The sequence below is a fragment of the Purpureocillium lilacinum genome (assembly GCF_023168085.1).
Source record: "Purpureocillium lilacinum CBS 284.36 DNA, scaffold_3, whole genome shotgun sequence".
NCBI classification, from domain to species: domain Eukaryota; kingdom Fungi; phylum Ascomycota; class Sordariomycetes; order Hypocreales; family Ophiocordycipitaceae; genus Purpureocillium; species Purpureocillium lilacinum.
The window spans coordinates 2,391,639-2,413,851 of record NW_027072113.1 but is presented as its reverse complement, the minus strand read 5'-3'; the positions used below and the strand labels follow the sequence as shown (position 1 = coordinate 2,413,851).

General features: G+C 61.1%; 8 protein-coding genes across 8 annotated transcripts; 4 read left to right on the top strand and 4 right to left on the bottom strand.

Moving 5' to 3' along the window:
* Positions 1-468: 468 nt before the first annotated feature.
* On the bottom strand, positions 469-2,593 carry PLICBS_004314 (histone deacetylase; the record flags this gene model as incomplete). The annotated part of the gene is made up of 4 exons (XM_018326960.1): positions 469-1,386; positions 1,436-1,977; positions 2,037-2,337; positions 2,393-2,593. 4 exons carry the CDS (start codon positions 2,591-2,593, stop codon positions 469-471), a joined length of 1,962 nt encoding a protein of 653 aa, XP_018174422.1.
* Positions 2,594-3,288: 695 nt separating this feature from the next.
* On the top strand, positions 3,289-4,404 carry PLICBS_004313 (multicatalytic endopeptidase; the record flags this gene model as incomplete). Its single annotated transcript, XM_018326961.1, has 3 exons — positions 3,289-3,354; positions 3,419-3,672; positions 3,726-4,404. The coding sequence occupies 3 exons, from the start codon at positions 3,289-3,291 to the stop codon at positions 4,402-4,404; spliced, it is 999 nt and encodes a 332-aa protein (XP_018174423.1).
* Positions 4,405-5,291: 887 nt separating this feature from the next.
* PLICBS_004312 (uncharacterized protein) lies at positions 5,292-7,439 on the top strand (the record flags this gene model as incomplete). Its single annotated transcript, XM_065600488.1, has 1 exon — positions 5,292-7,439. One exon carries the CDS (start codon positions 5,292-5,294, stop codon positions 7,437-7,439), a length of 2,148 nt encoding a protein of 715 aa, XP_065456560.1.
* Positions 7,440-8,122: 683 nt separating this feature from the next.
* PLICBS_004311 (uncharacterized protein) lies at positions 8,123-10,473 on the bottom strand (the record flags this gene model as incomplete). The annotated part of the gene is made up of 4 exons (XM_018326963.2): positions 8,123-9,161; positions 9,220-9,464; positions 9,791-10,263; positions 10,434-10,473. 4 exons carry the CDS (start codon positions 10,471-10,473, stop codon positions 8,123-8,125), a joined length of 1,797 nt encoding a protein of 598 aa, XP_018174425.1.
* A 4,673-nt stretch (positions 10,474-15,146) lies between these two features.
* Positions 15,147-15,627, top strand: PLICBS_004310 (uncharacterized protein; the record flags this gene model as incomplete). Its single annotated transcript, XM_065600487.1, has 3 exons — positions 15,147-15,221; positions 15,286-15,372; positions 15,472-15,627. 3 exons carry the CDS (start codon positions 15,147-15,149, stop codon positions 15,625-15,627), a joined length of 318 nt encoding a protein of 105 aa, XP_065456559.1.
* Positions 15,628-16,521: 894 nt separating this feature from the next.
* Positions 16,522-17,541, bottom strand: PLICBS_004309 (uncharacterized protein; the record flags this gene model as incomplete). Its single annotated transcript, XM_018326966.1, has 2 exons — positions 16,522-17,120; positions 17,265-17,541. The coding sequence occupies 2 exons, from the start codon at positions 17,539-17,541 to the stop codon at positions 16,522-16,524; spliced, it is 876 nt and encodes a 291-aa protein (XP_018174428.1).
* Positions 17,542-19,457: 1,916 nt separating this feature from the next.
* On the top strand, positions 19,458-20,983 carry PLICBS_004308 (uncharacterized protein; the record flags this gene model as incomplete). Its single annotated transcript, XM_018326967.1, has 3 exons — positions 19,458-19,832; positions 19,887-20,226; positions 20,334-20,983. The coding sequence occupies 3 exons, from the start codon at positions 19,458-19,460 to the stop codon at positions 20,981-20,983; spliced, it is 1,365 nt and encodes a 454-aa protein (XP_018174429.1).
* A 359-nt stretch (positions 20,984-21,342) lies between these two features.
* Positions 21,343-22,182, bottom strand: PLICBS_004307 (uncharacterized protein; the record flags this gene model as incomplete). Its single annotated transcript, XM_018326968.2, has 1 exon — positions 21,343-22,182. One exon carries the CDS (start codon positions 22,180-22,182, stop codon positions 21,343-21,345), a length of 840 nt encoding a protein of 279 aa, XP_018174430.2.
* Positions 22,183-22,213: the final 31 nt, after the last annotated feature.

The window sequence follows — 22,213 nt, the reverse complement described above, 5'->3', positions numbered from 1 at the left end:
ACGAGTGTTGCTCATCGATAAATTTTGGCCCCCGCTGCCTGCCCCCAAACTTTGGAGTTTACAGCCTTGCAGGTGGCGCTAGCACCACAGCGGGGTCCTGTAGACGGGGTCCCAGCCAGCCTCGCAGGGTCGCCCACCTCGACGACGAATAGTCGTTATTCAATTGCCAAACATTTGCAACTCTTCGAGGAGACGAGCATACAGATCAGGACCCGTGTACCCGAGGCATGAAATAGACGTGCACCGTGATTTGTGTAGCTAAAAGAGAAATCGTGAGCCAGAAATACACCAGCCCTCTCCAGACCGCGACGGTATCCGCCCCTGATATCAATCGCTATGCCATACGCCTGAACGCCGCTTTGGCCATACCCCAGCTTCTAGAGTACAGGAAGGGCATGGCGAGCCTGAATAGAGGCTGCCAAGGCCAGTCGAAGGAGACCTTGCCAGGTCAAGGTTTGTGGGCGCCGGCTAGCTGGCCGGGCCGTCAGGAGCACCCTCAACGTCCTTCTTGGGCTCCTCCTTGTCCTGGTCAACCTCCATGGCCTCACCCGCCGGAGCCTCATCCTCCTTGGTCTTGTCAGAGTCAGCAGCTTTCTCGGTCTCAGCCTCCTTGGCCGGCTCTGCGGGCTTCTCCTCCTCTGTGGCGGCCGGCTCAGGCTCAGCCTGGGCCTCTTCCTTGGGAGCTTCTGGCTCATCTTGCTTCTCCTCGGTGGGCTTATCGGCCGCCTCGGCCTCTGGTGCCTGCTCGGGCTCGACTTCTTCCGTTTTGACGGTTGTCTCGTCAGCTGGAGCAGAGTCTGTCATGCCCACATCGCCGTCGTTGTCGACCTTTTGTTCCTCTGGCTCTTTAGGCGCCTCTTCCTGAACGGCCTCACTCTTGTCGGCTTCCTCGGTGGCGCCGACATCCTCGATCGTGTCATCGTTGATGTCGTGAGTCTCTTCCTCCGCAGGTTCCTTGTCGGCGTCGCCTTCCTTGCGGCTTCGCGGAGTGGTGGTCTCAGCCTCCACATCGGCTTCTCCCTTACGGAAGTCGGTAAAGGTACGCTTATTGCCATTCCGACGCGTCGCGCCATTGGCGCTGGCCATGTCCTCGTCGTCGCTCGCCTCAAAATCGGCATCATTCGTGACGTGCTTGTCCCAGCGGTGTTCCGTCATACGAACGTCCTTGTTCTCGTCCTCATCGAGGTCGTCAAGCTCGGCTTCCTCTTCGTCAGTCATGCCACCAAATGGCTTGCGAGGGACATCCTGCATCTGCACCGAGGGTGCCGGGCCCGTCTGGCGAAGGTTGTCGATGACGGCCGCGGTGATCTTTTCGAGGTACTCCCTGCTGTTCGAGTTTTCCATGTTTGACGACCTGACATTCAGCTCGAAGTCGGGGGCGTAGTACTGGAGCATGGTTAGTCGTGGTTGGAGGACCTGTAAGCAAGGGTCATACCTCGTAGTATTCGTTATATGGCAGAGTACGCTCCATGTCTTGACCAACGAGGACGCCAGTCTCGTAGGCCCAAGTGCGAGCGACGTTCCTCATGGTATAGCCACCGCCGCCGAGGACCAAAGTGGGCAGGTTGAAACTCTTGACATAGTTGACGCAGTTGGCGTGGCCATCCATGCTCAAGTTGAAGCAGCCAAGTCGGTCGCCCGACAGACTGTCGCCTCCGCACTGGAGAACAACGGCCTCGGGCTGATAATACTTCATGACGTTCTCAATGACGGGCTCGAAAATCGACTTGTACGATTCGTCCGTGATGCCGTCACGGAGAGGAAAGTTGACCGCGTAGTGCTTACCCTGGCCAATGCCAATGTCTCTAAGCTCGCCAGTTCCAGGGAAATACTCGCCGTACTTGTGAAACGAGACGGTCATGACGCGGTCGGTGGTGTAAAAGGCTTCTTCGACGCCATCGCCGTGGTGGACATCAATGTCGATGTAGAGAACGCGCTTCATGAAGCGAAGCAGCTCGAGGATACCGAGGACAATGTCTGCGACAGAGTTAGTCTTTACGAACTTCTTCTCACGGGCGCAGTTGGAAGCGACTCACCATTGACGTAGCAGAAACCGCTAGCCTCGCACTTCTTGGCGTGATGAAGTCCACCAGCCCAGTTGACGGCAATGTCGCACTTTTGGCGGTTCAGGCGCGCGGCGCCCTCCATGCTGCCACCAGCACTGATACCGCAAAACTCAAAGAGTCCGTCGAATACGGGACAGTCGTCGCCCACGTTGTACTTGCCCTGCTCGCGCATGTAGCTATCCATGTTGTCGGGGGTGACCTTTTGGAGGAAATCGATGTAGTCGTCCGTGTGGAACTGCGTCATCTCGCCGCGAGTGGCAGGTTTCGCGCGCTGGATGGGTTAGTCAATGGCAGGGAGGCGAGGCACAGTCGCGAGGAGTGCTCACGTAAATCTCCATCTTCTGGTAGAGATTGTACTGCATGATCAGGCTGTGCGCCAGGCGAATTCGGTGAGGCTTCATGGGATGGCCCGTAACGTAGGCATAATTGCCAATGTCGGAATCGTAGAAGTATGCGACCTTCTTGGGCGAGGAGCCGTTGAGGGCCACGGAGCCGAGCGCGGCCATGTTGGAATCGCCTTCGCCCATGGCTTCGGCTGCGATTTCGAGGAGCGCAGATCGGGGGTCGGTGTCAGCTTCGGCGCAAAGCGTGGCAGGGGCGCGAGGGACGTTGCGATGCTTGTCGAAAGATTCTCAAGACGAATGCTCAAAGAGCGCGTCGCATAGCGTGCTGATGTCGTCGCAGGGGGAGAGTGCGGCCTCGGCGCGAGAAGGTGATGAAGAAGGGCGAGAAGACGGCACGACGCGGCTCGCTGGGAATGGCGGCGGAATAAAGTTGGGGCGGCGAGGCTGGCAGGAAACTGAGTGCGCGCGAGTATAGAACGGTGCGGTGCGCCTATTGGCGCCATTGTTCGCCCGGCCCACCGCCCTCATTGAGGCGCCCAGCACAGCGGTGGCGCTGCTGCTGGCGAGGCTGCGCTGGCAGGTTCGCGTCCAGGGCGCGCGCGCCACACCTCACCTCTGTGAGCTGCAGGGAGACCCACACGTGACATTACTCAGCGCAGCTCTGCAGGCCCAGTAGCTCGGGCGACTCAAGCACCACCAGCAGGCTGCCGGGACTGGCGTCAGTCAAGTCAACTCGCCTCGCCGCAAGCTCCATCCGTCACCGATTCCATTACCGCACAACCTCGACCCTTCCACAACACGTCGCGGATCCAGCTGTCACACCACTACCTTAATTCCGCAACACCACATCGACCGCTACATCTCACAGTCACGCCGCAATGGAGCGCTTCAGGAACTTGCTGGGCGGCGGCGGCATGGGCCTTGGGGGAGCTGCGCCCGGCACGGTAAGCTGCTCCCATCTGGAACCGCCGTGATGCCACGACGCAGATGTGCTGACTCGCCCCGCAGGACAACACAAACCTCATCGATAACTCAGAGACCGTCTACATCTCGTCCCTGGCTCTGCTCAAGATGCTTCGGCACGGCCGCGCCGGCGTGCCCATGGAGGTCATGGGCTTGATGCTGGGCGAATTCGTGGACGACTTCACCGTCAAGGTCATGGATGTCTTTGCCATGCCCCAGAGCGGCACGGGTGTCAGTGTAGAGGCCGTCGACCCCGTCTTCCAGACCAAGATGATGGACATGCTGCGGCAAACGGGGAGGTAAGCAGAAGCAGCACCCTCGCCGCGGCGACCATAGAGCTAACCGACTGCAGGCCCGAGTCCGTCGTGGGTTGGTACCACTCGCATCCTGGCTTTGGCTGCTGGCTCTCTTCGGTCGATATCAACACCCAACAGTCCTTTGAGCAGCTGAACCCCCGCGCCGTGGCCGTCGTGGTCGACCCCATCCAGTCCGTCAAGGGTAAAGTTGTCATCGACGCATTCCGCCTTATCAATCCTCAACTCCTCATGATGGGGCAGGAGCCTCGACAGAGCACAAGCAACCTGGGACACCTGAACAAGCCCTCCATCCAGGCGCTCATTCACGGCCTGAACCGCCACTACTACTCAATCGGCATCAACTATCGCAAGACGGCGCTCGAGGAGAACATGCTGATGAACCTGCACAAGCACGTGTGGACCGAGGCCCTGCAGATGGACGACTTCCGGACAGAGGGCGAGAAGAACAAGGAGCGGCTGCAGAGACTGGTGACCCTGGCAGACGGCTACGAGAAGCGCGTCAAAGAAGAGACGGAGCTCACAAAGGAGCAGTTGAAGACGCGATACGTCGGCAAGCTGGACCCGAAGAAGCACTTGGAGGACGTCGGCCAGGAGCTGATCGAGGACAACATCGTCTCGGTGTCGCGGCAGATGATTGACAAGGAGGCGACGATGCCGAAGAAGGACGCCGGGCACGCTAATGGCGAGCGGATGGACGTCGAAGAGGATCTGTAGGGACGACGAGCGCGTTATTCCCCCGGGTTTCGAGCCTTGCACTTGCATTGTACGACTACTAGGCGTTAGAGGCGGGCGGGACAAGACGATTAGACGAGGCATCAAGCTGCGTTGGGTCATTCACTGAGCGGTCGCGTGTGAGGCCAAACATGTTCCAGATCAGGCCGGCTGTGTGCTCCTTTGTTATCGACGGGTTCGCAACAAAGACCGGACCGAACCCTTGCGGCACTCAACGATCGCAATCACGGCATTTGTGTTCGATCGAGCCGCCGTCGTTGCTATTTAAAGAGTCAGGATTCATCCCCAACTATTGGCCGTTTTCTCTCTTCTCTTCACACCGTGCACTCTTGACACTCTCATACTCGCTTTCATCGCTGATATCTACACCATAACCAAGACCCTTTTGGCTAGGTAGCATGGTTTTCGTTGACTGCGTCAGAGCTTTTGGCTGATTTAGGCACAGATTCCGTAAACCACTTTTAGAGCACTCAAGGAGACGAGGAGTTTCGCCTGGCTGAGATAATTGTACCATGGGGTTGCGATCTATTCTCCGGTCTTGCTATCGCACTGATGGCGCTCATGGGCACCGGCTCGGCGCCGGCGATGATGCCGAGACGAGGGGCGGGCGGCGGCGGAGGGGAGGGAGGGCTGCTGAGCCGGATAGCCCTCCGGTTCGGCTCTCGATACGGTTTGATGCGGATGCTGACGAGGCTGGCAAGCATCGTTCGCATCCGAAGCAAAGGCAGCGAGAGCTCGTAAACTCGTCCTCGCCGCAGCACGGTGAAGGAAGAAGGGCGACGGCATACGGATCGGCCTCGGATGGTCCACGGGCTCAGATGCCTGTACGGATACATGAGAGGCGGCCGACGGGGCAGTGCTCGGCCATAATGGACGACTCGCAGGCCCGACACCCGTCGAACACTCAGCACGCCGAGCCCATGACAGGCACGCAGGCCCCGATAGGCACACAGCAGTCCGTGATGGCAAGCTCCTGCCTGTGGCCCGTCAACGTCAACACGCTCACCAACCCGCCCCCTACGACAGGACCAGCCCCTTCCGTCCAGCACGGCAACCCCAACTCCAGGCAGCCCAACAACAACAATGTCGTCCGTACATCCTCCACCACGTCTTCCGTCTCACCCCGCTCCTCCCGCCGTGGTCTCGCCCCGTCGCCGCTCCTCCGCCGCATCGCCGGCTCCTCCACGCCCATGACGCGCACGCAGGTCCGCGAAGTCATCGCCACCATCGGCCAGCTCTTCCCGCACATTCCCTACGCCGTGTGCGGCCACTCCGCCATGATGTGGTACGGCGACACCCCCCTCAAACGCCCCGCGCATGTCTCCCTCGTGTGCCCGCCCGACTCGCTCGCGCCCTTGCTCCGCTGGGCCGTCGCCAAGGGCCTCCCGCTGTGCGACCGCTGGGAGTCCAACGGCAACGACAACGGCAACGGTGGCACAGGCGGCGGCGAAGGCGTAGGCTTCTGCGTGCCCACCGCCGCAGACGGCATCCCGCGCCCCGTCCGCGTCCGCCCCTACGACGGCTTCTTCACCACGCTGCGGGCCCTCCCCGCGAAGGACGCGTTCGGCGCGTGTATCCTGACGTTGCCGTGCTTGGCGGACGCGGTGGCGACGGACTACATCCGGGCGTTGGGCGGCGGGGACTACAGCGCGATCGTGCTGCGTGCCGGGGATGTGTTTTGGCTGCTGCGCAAGATGGCGGCGCTGAAGGGCGGAGACGAGCGGCAGGCGTTGACGCCGGAGAGGGCGCCGGTGTTTGCGAGTGCGAGGTTCCTGCAGCCGTTTACGGCGTCGCATGTGTACTCGGTGGACTTGTTGCACAGGGCTGGGCTGGATCTTTCGAAGGTGCCGGGCCTGGCGCTGCCGTCGGGGTGTGGTGATCACCGCGTGTGTGGCGCTGGGACGGGACGTCCGTCTGAACCGGAAGGGGGAAGCGGTAACAAGGTACGGATACTATCCTCACGACTTCAGCAACGCCGCCGTCGCCGCCGCCAGCGCCGCGGCCGGGGAAGGCGAGCACCTCCCGCTCGAGTCGTGTCCGCTGACCTCGCCGCAGGCCACCAGCTGCACCAGCAGCAGCGCGGCCTGCCCCCGGCCTTTCCGACAAAGCAGCCCATCCCGGTCCGCGAGGCGTCATCACAGACTATTCCACGGGACAGCCCGCAACAGCCGGAAGCACCATGCCCGGACCCGCTTCATGACCGTGACGGCATCGGCGCAGGCCCCCGTTACGGAAGTGCCCTCGGACAGGACGAGGCGCGCGCACCTCGTCCGAACCTACGACTCAGCCATGTTGGCCACTTCCTCTGCGCGGTAGCCCGCTTCCACCTCATGGGCGAGATCCACAGCCTCAAGAGACAGGTGCTCGCCCTGGAGGCTCTTCACGGGTTGCGGTCACCTCTCTCACCGACGACGCCGCAACGACAAGAGGTTGACACTGTTGACCCAGCCGTCGAACATCGGCCCATCAACAAAACTCCACCACCCATATCTCAACCTATCCCCTCGCAACAGGATCAACAACACCCACCCACCGCAGCCAACCCGCTATCTTCCTCCCCCAGCACTAGCACCAGCACCAGCACCAAACGACACATCCACTTCGACGCCCTCACCCTCTCCAAGCCTATCCTCCCCCGCCGCCGCAGCTGCTACACCAAACCCGCATCATCGTCACACCTCCGCCCGCCGCACCACCCGGCGACATCCACAACGACGGCGACGACGCAGTCATCCGGCCGAACGAGAGGGGGTGCAGCCATAATGATCCCGGCGCGCCCCACGGGCGGCTTGCCGCTGTCCCAGCTCGGGTCCATCCGTCGCAGCCGTGCATGGCCCAGCGTCAAGCGGGAGATCCTTGCGCGGAAGAGGTCCCCGCCGGCGTCGTCGGATGACACGGCCGCGAGCGGCGGCACCACGACGACGACGACGACGAGCGGGAGTGACTCGGCGGCGACGAGTAGTAGTAGCGGGGAGGCGAGTAGCTGTGATTCGAGGGCGACGGATGAAGGAAAGTAGCGTGTATCCACGGTTGTCAGTTCATGTATCGAGGTTGTTCATTAGCGTTTGTCGCATCATCTACCGGGGCGTTTGGGGAAGCACTCTGTCGTTTGGCATGCATTTACACCGGAGCGTACACTTATGGGGCGTTTCGCAGCTTTCGTCACTTCTTGTTCAACAGCACTCGTAATAAACATCACATCACGCAAGTATCAAGTCTTCGTTATAACGTTTAAATTCATGTAGCTGTCGCTGGCAGAAAACGTGCCGACATGAGGTGCCCAAACTCCGTATAGTATATGTGCCCGGTGCTGGCATGCACAACCGCTACACAAGACTCGAACCTTCCGTCTCTCCCTTGGTGGTAGTAACCATGGGTTGAACTCGTCAACCCAGTAGGCCAGTTTCTCAAACGTCAATGCAGTATTCCGCGTTGCCAAGTAAACTCCGAGCGCCAGGCCCCGTCCTCGACTCCTCATCCCGTCCGTCGCACGCCGCCAAGAGCCCACTGCTCCTTGGCCGCATCAAGTCCCCCTCGTCACCTATTCGCATGGGTATCATCCGCTGGAAGGCCACGTCGAACACCGACAACATGTTCCATGTGAGCGTGCAGTGGCGTGCAACGTCGTTAGACAATTACCGCCACCACCAGCCTGTGTGGTCGAATTGGCAGCTCCGCCGCCTCTGGAATGGGTAGGCTCCTAAGCACCCATGGCGGGGACCTTCTTGCCGCGCTTGCCCAGAAGCGTGGCGTTGTCGAGGTTTAGCTCAAAGGGGCCCTTTTGGCGGTTGCGGTCCCTGACCTGCTGTCGCGCCGCGGCCGTTACAGTGGCCGAGTGCTGGCCGTAGCCCTTCTCGTTGGCGCGATGCGGCTCGCGACCTCGTGCCTGCTCCTGGTCTTTCAGGTTGGCCTTGCGCATGCTCTGCTCCAGCGCTTGAGTCGCCGCATTGGGCTTCTGAGCGGCCTCCTGGTCGACCTGCATGCGATCCTCGTCTTCCTCCTCTTCGTCGAGGCCTGCAAGCGGTTGGGCACCGCCAGCCCGGGCGCCGACCTGCTGTCGCCTCTTGACCTCCTCCTCTTGCCGGTGCACGGCGTAGCTGACATCGAACACCTCGCGCAGGTTAACGGCAGCTGGCGAACGGAAGTCGTAGCGTTTGCCGGTTTCCTCGAACTTGCTCGCGTCGAAGGCCCGGAGAACATCCGACTTCTTCTTCTCCTCGCGGGGCGTGGGCCCGCTCGCGCGGATCCAAGGGTGGGCAAGGAACTCCCTGATAGTGTAGCGCTTGTCGGGATCAACGCACAAGAGATGCGTGATGAGGTCCTTGGCCGACTTGGAAATGTCATCCCACCAGGGCGACAAGAAGGTGTACTGGCCCTTGGCCACCTTTTCTGTGAGGACCTCGATACTCTCGTCATAGAACGGGGGAAAGCCGCACAACAGCGTGTACAAGACACAACCCAGCGCCCACATGTCGACGGACTTGGAATACCGCTCATCCTTGACGATTTCGGGCGCCGTGTATCCGACCGTACCGCAAGGGGTCATGGTCTGAGTCTCCCACACAATCTTTGAGAGACCAAAGTCGGCAATCTTGATTTCGCCGATGCCGCCCGCACCTTGGCCGTGAATGAACTCGCCCTCGTCGACCTTGTCCTCGTCGCCCGGTTGCTTCGGTTTTGGGACCTTGGACGGGACAAATGGTATCGGGTTGAAGAGAATGTTTTCCGGTTTGATGTCGCTGTGGCGGTCAGTTAGACTGAGTCGTGGGACAATCATACACGGGAACAGCAACACACCGATGGACGACACCCTTTTCCTCATGCAGGTACTCGAGGGCCTTGGCCACCTTGACGATGACATGTCGCGACAGCTCCTCGCTAAAGTATGTCAGGCGGACGATCTGGTGGAATAGCTCGCCACCGGGAGCTAGCTCTAGCACGATGTAGTAGTACTGCTTCGACTCGGAAAATTCGACGAGCTTAATAATGTTGGGGTGGTCCAGCTGTCGCATGATCTGAACCTCTTTGAGGATGTTGGAACGCTGTGGTTCGTTAGTCTCGCGTCGCCGGTAGCAGCATAGTGGTGTCGCCCGCGCAGTACAAAGAACAGAAAATCAACAAAAAGCGAGCTTGAAGATAGTGACGATAGGAAAGTATTTGCTCGCACCTCTGCTGCCTTCGGAACCTTCTTGAAGTCCGGATGTAAATGCTTGTTTCCCTAATTCAGGGATGAGATGAGTCCCCTTGGTTAAGCGGCTGGAAAGGAGACGCAGGCAGAACGGAGACGAGGCAAGCATTGGACAGAAAAAGACCGAGGCAGGGCAGACAAGACAGAAACAGGGCGACAAGAAGCCCAGCACACACTCACCTGCATGCTGTTCATCTCGTACTTGCGGACGACCTTGATGGCAACTTCGCCGGTTCCGCCTTGCAAATCGCGGGCGCGATAGACGTTGCTGAAGGCGCCATCGCCCATCTTCTCGATCAGCTCCCAGCGCTCGAGGCCGGGATACCGGGGGAACTTTGCCCTGCTCGCATTTTCCTCGGCAACGAGCTGCTTCAGCTCGGCCTCGTCGACGCGCTTCGTCTTGGTGCCCTTGGCGGCGGCGGGTTGGGCGTGCTCGACGTGGTGGGCGGCGGCGAAGCCGGCCTGCACGGCGCGGTTGTGGGCGTCACCGGGGCCCTGCGAGTAGGCGTCGAGGGGCTCCTGCTGCGCCGGCATATGGCCATAGGCGGGCTCGGAGGCGTGCATGTTCCTGTCCTGCACAGGATGCGGTGCTTGCGGGGCGTCCTCCTTGCGCGGGGCCTCGTCGTTGATGTTGGCGACGCGGGCTTGTTTTCCTGGCGAGAGAGAGGCGGGCATGTTAGCATCGTCCGAGACACGGTGGCGTGGTCGCGGAGGTCATGCCGTCATTGGGGGTTCAGAAGCAAGGATGAGGTCAGAGGCCAGGGGACCTGGCAGGTGGGCGGGCGATCCATCAGGGAGGCAGGCACTCGGCGAGACAACATACCATGACGGATAAAGTTTTTGAGCTGCTGTATGGTCGACATGGCGGGCTACTGGGGCGGCGCCTTCGCGACTGCTCTTCTGCTCTGGGAAATCGGGGGGGAGAGAAGAGAGATCTCGAGGCTGGAAAAGTGTCCGGCCGGAATTGGAGTCGAGGGCGCAGCACACGGTCGACGGCCAGGCGGCGAATGAAATCCGACAGAAAGCGTAGCCCGCGTGTGGTGCGTGCGTGCCGGTGCACGGAGCAAGCGAACCGAGTTCGAGATGGAGTCGAGCCGAGCCGAGTCGAGCAGTCGTGTCCGTGGTCGTCTAGCCGAAACGCACCGTCGCGGAAGAATGCAAAAAAAGGCGAAAGGAAAACGAGGCAGGCAGGGAGGGGTGGGATAGAATGACGGAGGGCCGGTCGGAGAGCGAGGAGCAGGATGCGGGGTTTAATGGTGCTGCTGATGGAGCGCGGCGGCGGCGGCGGGCTTGCTTCGTTCCACAATGTTCGCGCTCGACGGGACGGACGGCCAATGTTTCTTGCTGCAGACCGACGGGGGGCACGGTTCGAGACGGGGGAGGATGCGGGACGCTGATGTCGGGCGAAGAGGAAAAATTGCCGATTTGCTGAAGGTGAGGACGACGGGTGGTTTTGGGGGTGGGCGAGAGGCGCGGCGAGGATTTTGTGACGCAAGACGGCTGGCTAGGCGGGTGGTGACGGGCGGCGGGCTCAGAGAAATTGGAAATTGGGCGGCTGGCTGGCGGGCAGGCAGGCAGGCAGGCAGGCTGCTGTCACTAGGTCAACTGCTCTGGGCGAGATGGAATATACGGGCGGGCAGTATTACATCTTCCGGGCGGGTGCTTAGAAACCAGGCTGGCTGGGCTGCTGCTGGTCGCGGGGGGGCGAGGTGGAAGAGGGCCCTATGACGGAGGCAACTGGGGCGGGCCTCACCCACAGGAACTGGACTGGGTAGGTGGGTGGTGGGGGGGTTGCGCTGCGATGAAGTCAGTCATGGGGCGGCGAGGTTGTCTGGGTCTGGGTCGGCGGGCAGGCGGGAGGCGATGATCAGTTCTCGCGTGGGTGGTAGGGGGAGGATAGGCTGCCGACAGGGTAATTGGGCATCATCATCATCATTAATTTGCAAGTGCATCATCATCATTATCAAGGTCGAGTCCTGGTCGTCGAGATTCCTCAGCCCGCGCGTCCGCTCCCCGGCACACACCTTCACACAGATGGTCCCCGCCGCCCTCGCTCCAGCACGGCAGCGGCGTCTGGGGGCGATGGAGAAGGTTCGTCTCTTTGCTCTCTCCCTCTCTCGATACCATCCCTCGCAGCCAAGCAAATGCCTACTCAGGTACCTGGCATCGCATTGGCAATGAACACGCCGCCTCCTCTCGCCGTCTCATTCTCGCGGACGGATGCGTCGTCGTCGCGGGGCTCCTCGCGTTGGCGGAATTTTTGCAGCAGCGTCCATCCCGACCCAAGCGTAGGTGCCAAGTATGACGCGCCTGGCTACGTCATGGCAGGCAGGTCGCCCAGGGCATCCCCCCGCTAGCCCTGCGCTGCCCACTACACCGCCGGCCAATCACTTGCCTGGCGCCTCTCTCCAGGCGGATACCCGCTGCGGCGCACGAGCTGCGCGACGACGTGATGGCGGGGGCGGGCTGCCTGGTTCGGTTCCTGGGCTGTCTGTCACCTGAATGCTGCCTGCACCGCGACACGATATTGCATGATTGCCTTTGAACCACTCTGTCGACCCAGCGAAGCGAGGCGGCAGACAGGCCGGATGCGACACCCAGACGTCGTCGATAGGGCCATTTCCCGCGACACACCTGTCATCGCACGTGCGTTTCCCCCATCGCCGGACATTTCTGCGACCAGCCCGTCGTCGCCGTCATCGCCGCCGCGTCCGCCGCCGCCGGCAGCGGTCCATCCACGGCCACGGCGGGCGTCACGCAGCGGCGGCAGCTGAGGTTCGAGACCCTTTCTGCATGGAGCTAGTCGAACCCAACCTGGACCGACGACCAACGGGCACGCTTTCCAATGTCCGGTCTGTCCGGCGCTGAGCGAGCCTCTCTTCGCCAAACGCAGGGCAAGTATCTCACGATGGAGCATGTGGCCGGGCACCGACAAAGTGTGAATGTCGCCTATCGCCTGGGGTGGGTTCTTGGTCCGCTCGGCAAACGATGCGCGTGGCGAGGGCCCAGCCAACTCCCCGCGACGTCCCAGGGCTACGTCGCTACGCGCGCTGTGGGCTGGCGTGGCCCGGCGCTACGGAGCGGACCTGACCCCTGCCGTCGACCGATCCAGGCCCTGGAAACCGTTCCATCTGTTCCACCACGCCTTGGAACCGGGACGGAGCTCCCCAGAGGCACGACGACGACGGCATTTCAGAGGTCCGCCAGTCACAGGCGCAAAGGACACACGGCGTCGCCGGGCCGGACGAGTTCTGATGGATTTCAATTTATCCCAGCCCGGACAATTCAATCTCATAGCTTCCGCGTGCCTGCTTGATTAGGCTTCTGCAGCGCGCAGCGTCCCAGGGGAGTGTGAGGCTCTGGCGCAGTGGGATGCGTACGCTCCCTTCTCGGGCTTCCCCCCCACTGTTTCGGCAGCCCGATCGGCGCGCGTTCCGGGCCCCGTCACTGCGCATGCCCTGCCATCAGCTCACCTCCCAAGCTCCCCCTCTCACCTCCGCTCCGTAAGCGGCTGGCGAACCATGCCATGCCTGGATGCCTGGCCCTGCTACTTCCCGTCGTCACCGTGGCCCATATCATCTCTGTGAAACACGGCAGGTAATCTCGATGCCCGCGACGCCGCGTTTACTAGCCCGCTGCCCTGCCGCCCTGAGCTGAGACGTCAAACCGTCAACGTCTGTGGCGAACGGCTCGTTCCTGACTCCTACCACGTGATGTCATAAGCCCATCGTCCGCATGACACCCACGTGCGCCACCTTGCTTGCTGTCTCTCTGCCGCGCTGCCGCGGCCACTACCGCAGCGTGTGTTGGTTCTGGTCCGGATGTCGTCCGCTTGCATCGCTCGCCCTGCAGGCCCATCCGGCACCGGGTCGGGGCGCCGTCGTCGGAGGGGTTGCTCCGGATGGCATCAGGAATCGGCGCCACTCACTGCATCGCGAAACTGACACTATTTAAAAAAAAAACGGCGAAGACAATACCATGTACTTTGGCACGGTCGTGCGTATGCCTCTGTACGTGTCAGGCAATCAGGGAAGCTCGATGCGCGCGTGGTGAACGCGGTGCTGCGTTATGATGACGTCTGTGAGGTCTGCCCGGGAGTTCATGGTGGCTCGGCCTCGGACCTGCCTTGGTTAAACTGGGCAAGGACTCGCGCTGACACGGCCACGGTCAGTTCACCCACGGAACTGCGCTGATCGGCAGTCGTTGCCTGCTAAGGCGCATCGACATTCTGGCGTTCCCCCCGGGGCGTCCTGGTGCTCGACGCAAGGCATCTTGCCAGCCACATGACACAAGTCCTCGGTGATCGATCCGTCGCATGCAGTCCTGTCCCGCCACCGCCCGTTCGCGCCGCCAGGAGACGCGAATAGAGGCATTATCCCACTCTCTGTCTGTATTGCTTGCCACCGGCTTAGATGTGCCTGCCGCGGCGTAAATGTTCTGACCAAATCGCACGTTACATGACCCACGTACGGCCTGACGGCGATATCCATTCAACAACTATAGCACACGACAATCACCTAGACTCTAGGTATCTGCTCTGTAGTTCCGGTGGCTCGCCACCCTCCACAAGTACCTGAAGTTTCTGGGCTTGGTGTTCAGCAGCCCCAATTTGGTACTTCGCCGCAACGTATCGCGACTCGTCAGTCACCCTTGACAAACTTGAACGTCAGTATGCACGACCAGCCCAGAAGATGTGACGGCAAGATGCAACAATGCGGGGAATTCATGATTCCGTAGTCACTTGCATAGTACAGATGCGGCGGTCTGCCCCTGCCCACAGTCGTGTACCCAAAAACGCCGAAGCATCCATGATGGTAGGTCTGTGAGACACACCATCAAACAGCGTTGAGTTGAATACATGCTGGACCTGCCAAACTCATCCCCGAATATGACAATGCAAATCACGGTACCAGTAGGTAAAATAACGGAACAGAGCAAACACGCCATTTTCTTTCGCCCCGGTCTAGTACGTTGCCAAAGCAGTTGTGTCACGATTCGTCGCGCAGGAGGGCATCAAGAGTGTCCAATACGGACAGCTGGTAGGCAATGCCGGACAAAACTCTTTTATAAACCCTAGCAGGGCCCTGAAACCCTGCGTAACCCCCATAGGACGTGCCTGGCCGCAGGGCTACGAAGCTGGTCCGGGCTTCTCTTCATCTAGCGCTCAGACAGCACCGAGCAACGAAAGATCGCGCGCGAATCGTCAGGCAAGGACCAGCCAGTGCCTCGTTGACCAGTTTCACCCAACCCAATACATACGGCCTTATTTTCCATTGCGTATTTCATTGCGTGCCCTTCGTCGCCCTGCCGCGTCGTGGGGGTTTAGCGTCGGGTGCGAGATATCATATATTGGTAAACCAGTTCGTCTTAACAAACGTCACCGTTCCACACACACATAAAGTAAGTGAACGTATATATCTTATCAGGACGCCCTCCCCAAGGGCAAGTGGGTGTAATATTGTTCCCGCTATCTATTGCCGCCCCGCAAGCTCTTGGATTGTGAAAGAATAGCAGCAGGCATCGCCGCGTCCCGACAATGAAGCAGACGCTCTTCGTCTTGGTTGTCGCTTATGGTGCGACGGCACATGCCGCCTTGCAACTTCTCCGTGGGGTGAGTCAAGCGCAACAAAGAAGTTCCCAGACGCATGGAATGTTATCTCAACGTGACGCAACAGACCTGCTACACCGACGGGTGCCTGGTATCGGAGCCCATCATGGGCGGCAAGGCGGCCAAGGTGGTGCCGTGCCGGGCAGACTTTCCGGTGAGTCGCCCCGACTAAACCCTCTTCATCATCTGCAGAGCATACTCCGTATATACTGCGTCTACAAGGGGCGTGCTAACGGGCTTGGACCTCGTGCAGTGCCACCATCTCGCGAGCGGCAAGTGCGCGCTGATTCACGGGCAGGACCGGTCGATGTGCAACGAGGACGGTGTACGGAAGCTTCAGGAAATGTTCGACTTTCTCGAGACCCCGGTCGAGTGCCAGCAGCGCATCAAGGTCGAGCCTGTGTCGTAGTTGAGGCTACCATCTAGGGGAAACTGTTTAAGCGCAAGCGCTGTGAGCGACGAGGGCTGCTGGCCGAGACTACTCTGCAAGTCACAGGCACGTTGTATTTGTAACGACGATGGATGAAAGTTATTGAGATGGTTATGCGGTGGCGACCTCGGCCCTCAGAGCTTGATATACTGAATCCAAGACCGAGCAAATCTCGTGCCGACTTGCGTGGCCCGCTGTGCTGCTCAGACACCAAGGGGTCTTCCCACCGAGTTATATGCGGCCCCTTGAGCCACGATCTAAGCGACAGTAACAACGCTGTTGTGCTGTATATCTCCTTCAGGTCATATTCACTTGGCTTACACCGGACTGGACATTGCAATCGGAGATGGTCGAAGGAGAGCGCGTATTTTCATGTCCTGTTGTGGATATAGGACCAATGCTTAGGGAGTTCCAATTCCTCTGCTACGGTGCGCGAGCGAGGCCGCTGCATCTGCGTATACAAGAATTGCGCCTCTTGTACCTCCATCCGGTTTCCGAATGCTGAAAGAAACGTCGTCTCGTGGTGCGATCAACTGCGACATATTCGACTACCCTAGATACGGATGCCTCGCGGATCCGCAGAACTCGGGACGAGGACGGCCGAAAATTAATACGACAACGCAAGTCGGCAAGTAAACAGCGAGCTTAGTCCATGTTTACTGGTCTAGAGTGAATTAGACACTCCGCGCGTGGCATCGCTAGTGTTTTGATGTGTAATTTTTCATGGACTATCCAAGTCTGTCGAAGACGGCGATGGGCGCAATGGGGCACGCCGCTGCGACTAATGGCTACGTAAACGTGCACTACGTCTGGAGCCTCTATACAAGTACCTCTTAGCATTACGCCGTGAGACTTCCCCGCTTGACAACTCCCTCAGGATTCATCCTCCTCCGGCTCGGCAGGCCAGAAGAACCACATGACCACCATGGACAGCTTAATGGCGGCGGCAGTCCACAGCGCGCCGCCAATGCCCACGGCGCTGTGCGAAAAGACTCCGCCAGCAACGGCACCCAGCAGCAGCAGAATCGGCGCAGCGGCCCTGCGATTGCGCTCGACGTTGTGCAGGGCAAAGAGGTCCTGGTCGGAGAAGAGGTCGCAGTAGATGCTGGTGAGGACGACGCTGGTGAGGGCGTTGTACTTGAGGGCGCGGCTGGTGACGGCCTGGCCGCAGCTCTGGAAGGCGACGAGCGCGAGGGGCACCAGGACGGTCCAGTCGACGGCGTCCTTGTCGTCCGAGGAGCCGCTGCGCGCAAAGGTGACGATGCAGGCGGCGGCGATGGTCAGCAGGGCCTGGGCGCCGAAGGAGACGCACAGGACCCAGCGGCGCTTGGGCGAGAAGAAGCGGTGGAAGCGCGCGAAGAAGAAGGAGCCGATGCAGAAGGAGAGCAGGGAGATGCCCGACTTGTAGAGGCGGGGGCTCGTGGGCGGGTAGATGAGGGACGCGAGGCCGAGGCCGACGTAGACGGTGTTTCCTGCACGGATTCAAGCCAAGTCAGTGATTTCGTCGCATCACCACACACGTCGGCGGAAGCACGACTCGACGGCGACCGCGCGCGCATAGGAGGTTGCATTGCATTGCCAATGGATGGGGATCATGGGGAGGGCCAGGAACGTACCCGTCTGCATGGAGACAAAGGCGCCCCAGACCTGGGTCGAGGAGCTGTCGAGCAGGCCGGTGACGACGTAGCACAGCAGCAGGACGAGGTCGGCCCAGGAGCGCGAGACCTCGGCGCGCAGCTGCTTGCGCCAGCGGACGAGGAGCGACTTGGAGACGGGCTTGCGGCCGTGGCGCCCGCCGAGGAGCGGCTCCTCCTCGTCGCCGGGCAGGACGCCGTTGCCGTTGCCGTTGCCGGCAGCGGGCGGCGCGGTCGCGGTGCCGTAGCTGGACGTCATGGTGTTTCTTTACTCGGCGGCGGCGCCGAGAGTCTGTCGCACGCCGGGTCGGGGAACGGGGTCGGAGGAAGGGAGGGACGGCGACGGCAGCAGCAGCAGGACGGATGTCTGAAGTATTGCTGCTCGGCTGCTTGCTGCGCGATCGCGGGCGAGGAGGAGGGGGGGAGGGCGAGGAGTGGGCGGAATACCCGGCGCGCGAGCTGTGCTGTGTCGGAGGGCGGATGTGTGAAGGCGGGCGGGAGCTCTGCGACGCTGGGGCCGGTGTGAGACGTTTGGGAGCCGCGGCGGACGGCGGCGATCGGAGACTGCTCGGGCTGGTGGTGGCGGTGGTGGTGGTCCTTTTGCCGCAGGACGGCGTGGGGCCCGACGATCAATCCATTGAGCCTTTCTGCACCACAGGCAGGCAGGTCGTCAACCGTGCCTCAGCGCGCATCAGGTACCTCCAGGGCCCGTGGTCCACCGAGCACTTGCCCTGTGGAGAGGTGGTGACTGTTAGGTAGCGCCGAGGCCCGCTGTTGCGACGGCCCGGTGCAGTACCTGTGGGACGTCGTCCCCTGCGTCACCCCGTCCCGGTGTCGGTGGACGGGTCTGCTCTATCGCTCCCGTCTTTTGCAAAAAAATGGCGACATTTTTCGCCCAGGTCTAGCGCCGACATGGGCTGGGGACGAGCCATTGGGAATCCAGACAGCAGCAGCAGCGCGCTCGCTTCGGCATCTCGGAGTGCTGCATGGAGCTGACGGTGCTGTTGCTTCGGTGTTGGACAAAAGGGGATGGAAGGGACGTCGGCCAAGCCTTCAAAAGGAGCACGGTCGGCCGCCCTGACGTCGGGCGGATAGGCGTTCTTGTTTCTGCAGCGCTGCAAGTGGCTGGAGGTTTGATGCATGGTGCTGCAGAGTGCAGACAGACGGAACCTGCTGCAAGCATGCGACACACATGCCTCCGAATCAATCGCATGGGCGCCATGCGGTTCGGGGGGGCGGTTCGGGGGGGCGCTTGGGGGGGCCGGGGTGCGCTGGAGGTGGTGTCTCGGGCCCCAGAAGAACAGCCGGCGCGGGCGCTACAAGTAGGGTTTCGCTCCTCGCCGGGAAGCTGCCCGCCCGCCGCAAACCCCCCATCCCATCTGAATCCATCTCATGCCGAGCCTTGCCCATCTCATCAGGTTCAGCGGCGCACACACGACACAGCCCCCCCCCCCTGCAGACGCCCTCCGTGACAGGGTCACGGGCGGACTTTGCTCGGCAAGTCGGTCTCGCATCAGCCTGTTTTTCCCTCCCTCTGCTGGTTCTGGCGTTCGCCGAAGTGCCTGTTTTGTCGTCCGTCATCCATTGCCTGCCCCAAACACGCCCGTGATGCCAATATGCCTCCCCGGTCTCCCGGCCGAGCCAAGCCAAGCCCCGGCCCAGCCAGCCAAGCAATCCCAGCGTTCCCTTTCCCTCGTGCGCAATGCTCCACCTTGCCCGCCCACGCGCTCCGCTCGAGGAGCTCCACAGAGCTCGTCGCGCATCATGGATTCATCACCGGGGGGACCGCCGGCCGCGGGATGATGGATGACTGTAGCCGTGAGCTAAAGGCCGCGCCCACCAATCGCCGGATTGACTTTGCGGCCGGCCACGCATCGGGAATAGGTGGAATTGGGAAGCTGGAAGGTAGTCGCTCTCTTGTACATACGTACTGCGGTACAGAGTACAGACATCTGACGGATTGGATGACATGGTTGGGAGCTCCCCGGCACACCTCAATAGCAGCAGCAGAAAGTGAGCTCTGCCTTATAACCCGGCCTGCCCCGTTTCCGGCCCTCGTCCTCCCACCCGCGACCGACCGACCACCGTTGCCCTCCTCCGTCCTCCTCCCCTCCTCTCGTCCGTAGCATAGCCAGGGCGTGCTCCTCCATCCCGTGCCTCACCCAACCACACAAGATGAAGCTCTCGACGAGCCAATTGCTCCTGGCGGGCATGTGCGCCGCGCTGCCGCACTACGACAGCCCGCGCCAGCGCCTCCTCAACGGCCTCGACATCCCCGACAAGTTCCTCGGCAAGGCCAGCAAGGCGGCGAACACTAACGGGCGGCCATACACGCCGGGCCACCGCGACCCCTACGACTCCAAGGTCGACCCCATCGGCGAGGACCTCGACCCGCGGCCCTGGCGCAACGGCCTCGGCGCCTCCGTCCTGGGGCCGTACAACCGCGACCGCTCGCGCCAGAGCCCGGACATGATCCGCCCGCCGAGCACCGACCACGGCAACGTCGCCAACATGCGCTGGAGCTTTACCGACTCGCACACGCGCATCGAGGTACTTCCTCGCCAGCTAGACTTTTTGACATCTTAAATGCTGACTGCCGTGCAGGAAGGCGGCTGGACCCGCCAGACGACGGTGCGCGAGCTGCCCACCAGCGTCGAGCTGGCCGGCGTCAACATGCGCCTCGACAGCGGCGTCATCCGCGAGCTGCACTGGCACAAGGAGGCCGAGTGGGCCTACGTCCTCGACGGCGAGGTCCGCGTCACGGCCCTCGACTACGAGGGCGGCAACTTCATCGACGACCTCAAGAAGGGCGACCTGTGGTACTTCCCCAGCGGCGTCCCCCACTCCCTGCAGGGCCTGGGCGAGAACGGCACCGAGTTCCTGCTCATCTTTGACGACGGCCACTTTTCCGAGGAGTCGACCTTTATCCTGACGGACTGGCTGGGTGAGTTCTCGCACCCCCCTCCGAGATCATCCACGCTCATGATGAGTGTGGAGGGGATGGATCTGTGTTTAGACGGCACCGTATATACTGACGGGACCCTTACCCAGCCCACACCCCCAAGTCGGTCATCGCCGAAAACTTCCACCTCGACCCCGAGGTCTTCAAGCACCTGCCCGCGGGCGAAAAGTACATCTTCCAGGGCTCCAAGCCCGGCTCCATTGACGAGGAGCGCCCCACGGGCAAGCACGTCAAGAAGAGCAAGTACAACTTCACGCACCGCATGCTGGACCAGGAGCCCAAGAAGACGAGCGGCGGCGAGGTGCGCATCGCCGACTCGACCAACTTCCCCCTCTCCAAGACGGTCGCCGCCGCGCACGCCATCATCGAGCCGGGCGCCCTGCGCGAGATGCACTGGCACCCCATGGCCGACGAGTGGTCCTTCTTCATCCGCGGCCGCGCCCGCGTCACCATCTTCGCCGCCGAGGGCAACGCCCGCACCTTCGACTACATGCCCGGCGACGTCGGCATCGTCCCCAAGAACATGGGCCACTTTGTCGAGAACATTGGCGACGAGCCCGTCGAGATGCTCGAGATCTTCCGCTCCGACCAGTTCCGCGACTTTTCGCTCTTCCAGTGGATGGGTGAGACGCCCCAGCGCATGGTCCTCGACCACCTGTTTGCCGACGACAAGGAGGCGGGCGAGAAGTTTTGGAAGGAGGTTCAGGACGCAAAGAAGGACGAGATCACCAAGCCCTGAACGGGACAGTAAAGACCAACTGCTACTGGCGAGTCGTTGGATCAATGTCTTTGGATGTCGTGTCAAAGACGAAACCAAAAAAAATTGTAATTATACACCAGACTACGGACTATATCGGTCGTCAATCTATATTTTTCCTTGCATGTAAACGGCTTGCGTTTTGATGCCCGCGCCTTCCCATTACTGCAACTTACGTGCAGCACGGCACGGCGCCAACGGCCCGCCATGTCTCGGCCGAGGCCGTCCGGTGTCTCAGAGTCCATGTCCGTGCAGACTCGCAACGCCCCTCCCAGCACACAGGGGAGGCGCCAGGTCCATGACGCTTGAGTCGCGCCCTACGGTCCAGAAAAGTCTTCAACCTATTGCTTCTTCGCGGCGGCAGCTTTTGCCCTTTCCGCGGCAATATCATCCCTCCAAAACGCCGGCGACCTCTCGAGGCCCATGTTGTCGTACACTACAGACGGATACGCAAACATCCAATCCTCCTCCCAATTGTTGCAGTCGCTCAACTTGTCGTACGTGTCGACGTACTCCAACGTGCTGGAGTAGACCCACCCGCCATAGCCCTCGTTGCGATCATGCATCCACCCATCTGCGTAGTCGGGATGCTGGTCATCTTCATCCTCCAGGGATTCAACAACCGGGGGTCCGAGTCTCCTATTGACCAGCATCGTCAGGGGCCCCATGAGCGCCTCCTTGCTCAGCGACAGCAGGCTCACGTCGTCAACCACCATGCAGACGTTGTATCGCGTCCCGGCGGTGTCTATGAGCTGGTCGATGTCGCGTTGCAGCATCTCCTCCGTCACGGGTTGCACGGCCCAATACCTCGCCAGTTCCTCCCTGGCCCATTTCGCGAAATGACCTCGAATCTCGTAGGGCGTTGCGCCGTCGAACCGCGCCTTGTCGTCCATGAATACGAATTGATGGCGGTCAAACAGGCCGTCGTCGACGTAGAATTCCATGCTTTCACGTGGTCTCGCCTCCAAGTCCTCCTTCATCTCCTGCCACGCGGCCTCGTCATTGTAGCACGTGCGGTAGACGGCGAGTCCCCATGGCGAGTCGGGCTTGAGGGTTTTCCTGCTGAGCGTCTCTTCGAGATCCTCGAGATGAGACTTGTTCGCTTTCAGACCTTCCTCCGCCGCAGCCCTATCCACCTTGGCGAGGCTCTCCTCGACTTCCTCCCTCCAGTTAGGCGGCATATTTTTGTCTGCGATGAACTCCTTCTTCTTC